Source organism: Notothenia coriiceps, unplaced genomic scaffold (assembly GCF_000735185.1).
Source record: "Notothenia coriiceps isolate Sejong01 unplaced genomic scaffold, NC01 NC01_scaffold00017075, whole genome shotgun sequence".
Classification (NCBI taxonomy): Eukaryota; Metazoa; Chordata; class Actinopteri; order Perciformes; family Nototheniidae; genus Notothenia; species Notothenia coriiceps.
The window spans coordinates 455,635-465,634 of NW_011349776.1; the positions used below are offsets into that span (position 1 = coordinate 455,635).

Here is a 10,000-nt window from a genome sequence, read left to right on the forward strand (position 1 = left end):
AGTGGAAGGAAGTGCTGAAATATCATAACAGGCTAACTTCCTGCTAGTTTAGAGAAAAAATGCCAACTTCATGTGGGACACAGTGCATACGGTCGGTCTGTGTGAAAACTGCCTACAGGGTGTCCGCGGGGTCTTAAAAAGTATTCAAAGTTGATAAATAAATTTAGCGAAAATGAAGGCTATTAAAAAGTATTAAACCGCATTTTCCAAGGTATTACATTTTGTAGCTTGTTTTCAATAAGTATATAAATGGTCCAAAGAGGTTGTATTCTACAGTCTGCCTGAATGTAATCAGTGCGTAGGTGTGTAGTGTGATTCTGTGTAGTTTATTTATGGCATCCCGTTGGATTTGACGTCATCTGAACAGGACATCGCACGCTCACTGCTTGATAGCGCGCGAAGGTCCGTTTACGCCGGTTGCTAAGCAACATCGTTATGGGGAAATGCAAGTCTTCGTCCAAATGGTTGGAAGATAAGGAGGAAGGACAATCAATACTGTATATAGTCAATGTGAGGTCAAGTGTGTCGCCAATGTAACCGGTTAAAATTTGAAGTGGCGATGAGGTCTTAAAATGTATGGAGAGGGTCTTAGAAAAGGTCTTAAAATGTATGGAAAGGGTCTTAAAAAAGGTCTTCCTGCATACACCCTGATTCTATGTGTTTTTCAGGGGCTGCAGTTAATGCTGTCGAACCCCTTAGACATGGAGTCCAGGAGGCAGATGGCGCTGCAGAACAAAGGTATGGAATCTATTTAGCACACTTAGGCCTCTGGTATAGTGGAATTGAAGTGACTTTTAGATTTTTATTTTGGTGCTGCTGAGTTGGCAGCTGTTTTTCTCATATAAGCGTTACATGCTCTCTGTACACCACCTGCTCAGCACCAAGAGAGGAGAGGAGCATTAAGCAGCTAAAAAGCCAGATATTTCCCACTGGAGTTTGTTAATACAAAATTAATCTAAATAATAAGGTTGCAAGACTCACTGTTAACTTAAAAGGCTTTCTAAATATGCAAGAGCTAGGTTTATGGCTGCCGGATTTGGCGACCCCTCTGTAACTTTGGTCAGGATGGTTATAATCTCACCAAAATTACTCTGGTGTGAGTTATTCCCCTCTAGTTTACGCAAACAAAAGCAATTTACTCTGAGCCTATCATGTGAAATAATAACAAATAAATAAGACTGTATGGCAGGCCGTGTACAGCCTGACTTATTTAATTTGTAACCCCATGTATTGATTTGTTTGCATCTAGAAAAACACAATTAATCCAGGTTGAGTCCCAATACGACCTAATGAAGAGTCTCATAACACTCTCTGTCAGCAGAGGGCACTGTAAGTCTGTGACAGCTGCCTCCTCTCCCACAGATATATCTCCCACAATGCATCACTCCATCCTGCACCACCAGGCGCCCCCCAGCGGTAGCCAGGCGTACGACACCCTGAGCCTGGAGAGCTCCGACAGCATGGAGACCAGCGTCTCCACCGGCAACTCCGCCTGTACCCCAGAAAGGTGAGAGAACTGGCTCTGTTTCCATGGGAACACTCAAGTCTGCCCCGTCTCCCAGGAGAAGGGTCACTGCGCTTTGTTCCCGTGACAACATGTTTTGTTACACGTCTGCTCCCCCTGTCTACCAGCAGTACGCCGGCTGTTGCCATGCCAACCGCCTCAAGTTTTTTCCCAGTGTTTGATGAAGCTACGAGTTCAAAGCCTCGCTAGAGAGAAACCTTTGTCTCCCGCTGCTGTCAGTGTTTGGTTTCCAGGCGCGTCTGTTTACTTTGTTTCATCCTGAGACTTGTTGCAGACGTGTCATCAGACCCTCTGTGTTTCAGTGCCTGTGGGATGGAGGCCCAGAGGATAGAGGAGATGGAGAAGATGCTGAAGGAGGCGCAGCAGGAGAAAGCTAGACTGATGGAGAACCGAGTGAGTGTCAGAGCCACAGTTTAACCTCAGTCATCACTTCCTCCAGGGATTAAGGTCAATTACTCAAATGGTCAATCAATATAAATATACTTTTTGAACATGAACGAGCACATTCTACACCAAAAAATACGAACAGAAAACCATGAAATACATCAATGAGAGAAATAAATGTATCTTAAAGGTGGGGTAGGTCATTCACTTCAGAAACACTTGTTGTTATATTCCATGGAATGCTCTTAACATCCCGATAGCAATGAATATATTAAATGCTTTGACAATAAATACATTAATAAAATATCATCTGTGGAAGCCGTGGCGCTGTAAAAAGCACGACCAATCATCTGAGCCGGCCCGGCTAAAATAACTGGATGGCCTACCTGCCTGTCAGCCTTCCATCTGTGCACAAACTTATCTCGTGCCCTCATTGGTCATGTGCGCGTTCGTGTGTGTTGGAGGAGGGGCTCTGTAAGGAAGTCTGAAGGCTGCGTACTTTCAAATGATAGCGCACTCGAGCTGGTTTCAGCAGGAGAAAGCCCGAGTGAGTGTCAGAGCCACAATTTAACCTCAGTTATCACTTCCGCCAATGGTCAATCAATATAAATATAATTTTTGAAAATGAACGAGCACATTCAACACCAAAAAATACGAACAGAAAACCATGAAATACATCAATGAGAATTCTTTAAAAAGTGACAATCCAAAGCAAACGTATTGGAAAAGGTAAAAGCCTTAACTTATTAAACCTATGTTTTTTCATGATTTAATCAAATTTAAAGCAAAAAGGCCAAAAGCGTTTCAAGTTCAGACTTGCTGCTTCTATGTGTGATATATTTGTGTCTGAATCGTGAATTTTTACGACAGATTTGGTGAAAGAATGACAAGTTATGATCATATCAGAACCAAACAAAGCAACTCCCCTGAGAGTTATGAGCAATATCTTCAAATGGTCGCAGGAGACCCGAGTTTCTCCTCTTTCATGAGTTTGTCACTCAGCTCGAGGTGTGGTGTTGTAAGTACTTTGTTTACCTTTGTGTTATTCCACATGTTGAAGCAAAGCATGCAAGTATCTGAAAGCAGCAAAGGATCATTTTGCATCAGCAAAGCTCGCTCTTTTATACAAACTGAAGGGATATATTTGACAAAACCCTGCATTGGGAAATTCTCCCCCGACACTCGCTCGCTTTGTTTTGCAATATTTGCCTACCATTTACACATTTCCCCGTCTCCCTTATGTTCTCTTCTCCCCTCCCCATCTGTTCCTCTTCCTCCTCTCCCCACGCTCCCAGGAGAGGGAGGTGCAGGCGCGGCGGCAGATGTTGGAGGAGGAGCGGAGGAGGAGAGAAGAGGCCGAGAGGAGGCTGCAGGACGAGACCACCCACAGGCTGAGGCTGGTGGAGGAGGAGGTGAAGATGAGAGAGAAACACTTCTCACAGGTACGTGGAGGAGGAGGAGGAGGAGGAAAGGAGACTTAGGGGAGAGGAGGGGAGGAAAGGAGACTTAGGGGAGAGGAGGAGGAAAGGAGACTTAGGGGGGAGGAGGAAAGGAGACTTAGGGGAGAGGAGACTTAGGGGAGAGGAGGAGGAGGAAAGGAGACTTATGGGAGAGAAGGAGCAGGAGAAAGGAGACTTAGGGGAGAGGAGGGGGAGGAGGAGGAGGAAAGGAGACTTAGGGGAGAGGAGGGAGGAAAGGAGACTTAGGGGAGAGGATGAGGAGGAGGAAAGGAGACTTATGGGAGAGAAGGAGGAGGAGAAAGGAGACTTAGGGGAGAGGAGGGGGAGGAGGAGGAGGAAAGGAGACTTAGGGGAGAGGAGGAGGAGGAGGAAAGGAGACTTAGGGGGAGGATGAGAGGCGAGACGCTGAAGAGAGGCTGGGAATACGGGAAGATCAAAGTTTGTCAGGAAGGAAAAGAATAGGAGGGAGGAGGAAGAGGAGAACAGAGGAAGGTGGGGGAGCACAAAATAATATAATGTACACATAATTAAAGCTTTAATCTTTACAAAGTGTGTTTCATTATCAGTTGCCTTTTGTGTGAATGCTGAGTAAACAAACATCCTCAAATCAACAAGTACAAAGGCACCTAGTTCAGCTTTTTAAAGCTACTATAATCCTATTTTTCTTACATATTGGAATTATTCATAACATGTAATGTAATGTGAACGGGGTCGCTGGTAGTAGCATTATCCACATGGTATGATCCTCAGCCCGAACGTTTTTAGGCAGGCAGCTGTTTCTCCTACTGTTTAAGCCCTCTGAGCAAAACCTGCTCAGCACTGAACAGCAGGAGGGAACTGTTGGCAGCTATCTCTAGAGGAGGATTAGGAAGCTGAATATCCAAATGTTTCCCAAAGGATAAAGACCAAATAAAACCAGTATTGTTTACAAAAAAATACCCCGAATGGATGTATACACACTGTCCTCACTGCACTTGGACAGCAGTATTCAAGCTATATGAATGAATGCAAGTCTTAGTCGAATACTCTATTCTGATTGGTCAATTTGGGCATTCCAGAGATTGTTTATTTTTGCACTATTACACCGTTGCTAAGGAGAACAGACCGTTGCTAAGGATGATCAAGGGAGTCATATCAATCGGCAGAAATACGTTTTCTCCATCAGAAATAACCATGGAATCGTTTTGAAAATATAAATATATATTTGAGGAAGGCCAGTGTGCGAAAAAGCACACGTCCGATCGTCCGGGATTTGTTATTTACAACATCGGACAAGTGCATCTTTCCATTGACTTGTCCGACAGACATTTTGCACTACTTTTTATTTTGTATTTCATTATATGTTGCTTTGTTGGAGGAGCTCAGGTCAGAAGAATTTCATTGCCATTTCTACTCTGTAGCTTAGTGCATATGACAATGAAACATTTGAATCTTGAATCTCAGCTGTCCTGATCGCCACGTGTTCCATTTCACTATTGACCAACTCACTGCACATGATCTCTTATATATTTCCTCTGCAGGCTCGTCCAATGACGCGCTACCTTCCGAACAGGAAGGAGGAGTTTGACCTGCGAGCGCACGTGGAGTCGTCGGGCCACAGCGTCGACATCTGCCCCTACGTCATCCTCACGGAGAAGATGTGCAAGGGCCACCTGGTGAAGATGGGCGGCAAAATTAAATCTTGGAAGAAACGCTGGTTCGTTTTTGACCGCGTCAAGAGGAACTTCTGTTATTATGGGGGTGAGGATACAATGAATGTTATCATGAAATAAGGAATGTTTCATCATTACTGGTTTCTTGTTTGTTGAGCATTCCTCACTCTGGAAGTCTTAACAAAGAGCCTATCCTTTCTCTATGGAAATACAGGTGGTACTTGTTCTGGAAAAATAAGCAGCCAAAGTTCAACATTTGCATAGAAAGAAAAACAGGTGCTTCATCAGTTTCACATACAATAAGTCGAGGGAACCTTAAGGTGCCCTTGAAGATAAAAAAGGGATAACATCACACACACACACAGTCCGGTATATAGGTTAAAACACTGAGCGATTCTACATCACAGGGTCTTCATCAGGGGCGAAATAGTAAAAGCAGATGAACACACCTGGTACTTTAAATAAACAATACACAGGAAATTAAAAATATCGCAACTAACCAACAAATACACCTCATCAAACTATTTTTTTAAAGTAATTATGAGAATGCAAATGCAATCCCTCAGAATAAGAAGGATACTCGGGGCGCACAGTCCTCGCCAAGGCCATTTCAATAAGTGATAAATAATTTGTACACCAAAAATGCAATGGCTCAATACTTTGCATAAACTGGCCAGTAGTTTTGTCCTGTTAAAACGAAAACCAACAAACCATGGCTGCAGTCGAATAGTCCATTTAGCTTAGGAACCTTCCTAACGGAGTGAAATGACTCGGAAGTCCCTCAGTGGCAGCCATGATAAGAGCCGTTCGAATTCTGTACATGATAGGAAAGGAGGTTTCAAAGTTCCTTTATAACCTCCTTTAGCTTAGGAACCACTGGACCTCCCTCACCGAAAGGAGAGGAGAAAATGCTGCCCCACAATGCCTTGCGGCCGCAGCATTTGCCGTCACACAACAGTCGGCCGTTCACGGAAACAACCGATTATGACGGAGAAATGATATCATGAAAGTTACGGTGCTTATTAAGCATTTTAAAACGTATGTGGTAAGTTGCCAAAGTGCTTTGTTTTGAACGTTCATCAGTATTATAATCAAAAAGAGAGAATATTGAAAGTAGTTTTTACTGAAAGGATCAAATAAACGTCAACATTTCCACTGAGCTGTGGTGGGNTTCCGGCCCTCTAAAATCGTGGTTCTTTCCGGGCCAACAACCGGGCTGAATATGCTAAACTAGTGAGAGAATCGCTGTCAAGGGGGATACAACTACAACAAGATGAACATATTTTACCGTGATTTAATTGTAATACAGGTTTCAAAATGATGCCGAAGTAACAACATACTGATACCGGTTAGTAAAAACCATGAATTAATGCTTTGACAAGGCAAAAACCTTTTAAAATGTGTGTTTTCTGAATGGAGATCAGCTAAGCTAACGCAGTATATGCTCCGACCGTCCACACTCACAACAACGACCTATACAGACATAAATAAACCAGCGACTGTATTCTCCATGACACAGACAGTCTGTGGTTTGTACTTGTTTAACTTTTGTCTAGTTTCTGAACAGATATGAGGAGCTGTGAGCTCTGAGGGCTAACAGCTAACGGCTGATGTTGGTTTTGTGGTTCGCATTGAAGATGACGCCACGGCTCCGCCTACACTGCGTTACTATAGTTACTGCCCCAGCTACTAAACTGTAATGGAAACGCAGCATAAAGTGAGCCTGGCCTACCAAGGCCTAACCATACCGTACTAAGCCGAGCGAGGCCCTGCAGTGGAAATGCGCCATTAGTCTCATTTTAAGGCCTTGTTCACACAACACACAGTGGGGTCAAACCAATTTGCTCACATAAGAATCGTCTCATATTTGGTATCCTCCATAATAACTCAGATCTTCATGTTGGAAAGTTTCCTAACGGCAGGCCAGGATCGGATTTATTCAGTTCTGCCGAAAGCAGCGCCGGGGCTCTTCTGTCAAATGTAAACTTATCATGCGCTCGGTTTTTCAATGAAAACCAAACTTCTGTCCCGACAGCCGTTTGTTCATCTGGAACCAAACACTAATTAAAGCTGCACTAAGTGGGATTTTGCCTTGGTCTTGTGTGTTAAAAGTCAGTTTGTAATTCCCATCTATCACACTGTCCCCTGAATTTGAAAACGTGAACAGTTAGTTTTCTGAATAATTCATGAGCGTGTTTTTGGGGGAAATGATTTTACAATCAAGTACAAAAAGAGAATCTGAGGATATTTTCATTACTGTCGCCCCCCGTTCTCCTCGCTCCTCTCCCTCTCTCCCCTCACTTGCCTAGCCTTTTCACCCCCTTACTCCTGACGAAGATGATGGTGATGATGGTGATGAAATAAGATGCAATAGTTTCTCTAGATGTGTTTTTCTTGGGGAGGAGGCTAGCTTCTGGCTTGTTCGTGACTAATAAAACGAAACTCACATTTCAAAAACATTTATCTCATTACTAAGCAGATTTGACTTTTGTAAAAGGGGGAAAGCAAGAGAAAGCGTCTGACAGATTTCAAAAGACTGCTTTTAATTGTTGTTTGACTTTTTATTTTTTACAGCCGGACGCCCCAGTGTGCAACGAAGGCGCAAAAAAAATAAAGAATTATAGCGTTTATTTGAACAAGGTTGGAATCCGGAAATTCTTTGAACTCATTTTATTTGAAGAAAATTGAGACGTGAGAAGAGCCTACAGTTTAGCCCCAAACTAAAGAAACCCATCAGTCCAGCGAGTGTGTTAGATGAGCTTCCTCCGCAGGTTTCAGTGTGAAGTGACTTTCAAATGCTCAGAGATATTCTGTGAATAAAGAAAAGCACTGGACAGAAGGCTTGACCTGCTTTAAGGGAAATGTTCAACAGATCTGCTTCACAAGAGAGAGACATTTCTTTTAAGTTTCACAAAAAGATCTCAAGTTGTGAACCTCGCCAGCAGGAACAAAAAAAACAGAGACGATCCGGAAAGTACGACGGTAGAAAACAAGTCAGATTAATGGGTTGGTAAAGACTTCGGGCATAGCTTGAAATAGACTTGCGCTTTTAATTAACTTGTACTTGCTGCTCATACCTATTCATGGAATATGTGTTGCTGGGAAAAAGAGTTAACACCTCAATGCGTTACAGATGTTTGTTGGATTTCTCCATCTAACTTAGTGTTCCTCTGTTTCACCAAGTTACAAACTGCTCTGATGAGGAAACTAACAAGAATAAAAAGATTGTTATTAAGCAATACACATTTCCTCTTTAAGGTAATTGAATAAAGTCACAACAAACAAGTGCCAAATATACCTGCAATTAGTTCAAATGTGTATAAAAGGAAAATCTGTTTTGCCTTAGTTAGTAATTATAGAAAAAGCCTCATCGTATATAAAATAATTACAATTTATTTATTTTTATTTTTGCACTGTTTGACAAAGATATCTATTGAAGCCCCTGAAACGTTTTAATTGAAATATATTGTTTTTGCAGATTATTTCAGAGATGGAAAGCTAAAGTGTAATTTAAAAAGGCCACATTTCCTGCGATGGAATCTTTTCAAATGAAATATATTTTACTCATTTATCTCCCGTATTTCTCTACAGGTCTGTTGTATTAGTTTTTTCGCTTGACCAAAGACAGATATAAAACGATCCTCACCGGTCGGTTACACTCGGCTGTCAGAGGTGTTGCATCAGTACGAGGCGTAATGAAATGTTTCTTAATATGTTTCTTTTCCTCCTCTCAGACAAGCATGAGACCAAGCTGAAAGGACTCATTTACTTCCAGGCCATTGAAGAGGTGTATTATGATCACCTGCGCAGTGCCACCAAGGTAACACGCTCTTTTTTCCATTATGCATAACTCAGACCTTCATCCGTTTTGCATGGATGTTTAACTGTTATTTAAATGTATCAATTAATAATATCATATTCAATCCAAAGGGCTCAATTAAAACATTTGACCATAATTAATCTAATTTTAACAGTTTTTTGTATTATTACTACTACTATTATTTGTCTAATTAAGATTGTTATTAGTTGTATTATTATATATATATGATTTCTATTAAAAGGTCATTTAAAAAAAAAAAAAAATGTTTGCACTCACACAAATTATTTTAACTGTGAAAATATTGTAAGAAATATAATTAAAATGACAAAATGGATGTCTGTGTTATTAAAGAAATATGATTGTTTTCAATGTTGTGCCATTTTAATATAGAGATGTGTAATATATTAGACTGGATAAAGTAGATATTTTTCTTCTTCTTAATAGTATAGTGTTGAATTGTTAAGATGCAGGATGTTACCGTCTTTTTTAAGCTGTTAGCAAATGCTGTTAAAAAACGTTGTTGTTTATAACAAACGTCTCGGAGGGAAAAGATGCAACAGGTGCAGGTGAGTCTAAAACGTCTCCCCCTCTTTCTTGTGATCCTCCAGAGCCCCAACCCGTCTCTGACCTTCTGCGTTAAAACCCACGACCGCCTGTACTACATGGTGGCCCCGTCCCCGGAGGCCATGAGGATCTGGATGGATGTCATAGTGACGGGCGCCGAGGGATACACGCAGTTCCTGAGCTGAGGGACAGATTCGGAGGAAAAAGCAGAGACGCAGACACCCTTAAAGGAGGCGGGAAACAAGAAGACCTGTGGCGTGAAAGTGAAGGACATTTGACGAGATCATAAAAAGCCTGATGCCTTCTGAGCAAATGATGGCTGACTAACGACGGATGTGCATTTGATAGAATTTAGGAGTTGTATATATCTTTCTGTGGCTTTAGAAGGGGATAGTTTGTGCAGCCTGTCAATGAAGGGAACTCTGAAATAGATCACATTTTCCTACCAAAATCTATTGTTAAAAAGTGCAACACTTTATATAAGCATGAACTGATTCCACTTCTGAAGCCGATCCACTGTTTGCATGCAGTGTTTCCACTCTAACCGATGCCTTTTTGATACACTTTTCTCTTGAGTTTGTTACATTTTCTCAGG

The 10,000-nt window shown here is 41.9% G+C and overlaps 1 protein-coding gene across 1 annotated transcript in view; it reads left to right on the forward strand.

The window, feature by feature from the left end:
* The window catches only part of phldb1a (pleckstrin homology-like domain, family B, member 1a), a 15,179-nt gene extending 5,509 nt beyond the window's left edge, over positions 1-9,670 (forward strand). Inside the window, exons 9-15 of the mRNA XM_010776626.1 lie at positions 669-738; positions 1,363-1,507; positions 1,828-1,918; positions 3,205-3,351; positions 4,890-5,109; positions 8,756-8,841; positions 9,450-9,670. Coding sequence (XP_010774928.1) covers positions 669-738; positions 1,363-1,507; positions 1,828-1,918; positions 3,205-3,351; positions 4,890-5,109; positions 8,756-8,841; positions 9,450-9,590 — 900 coding nt within the window. The 3' untranslated portion in view covers positions 9,591-9,670. The remainder of the gene's footprint in view (positions 1-668; positions 739-1,362; positions 1,508-1,827; positions 1,919-3,204; positions 3,352-4,889; positions 5,110-8,755; positions 8,842-9,449) is intronic.
* Positions 9,671-10,000: the final 330 nt, after the last annotated feature.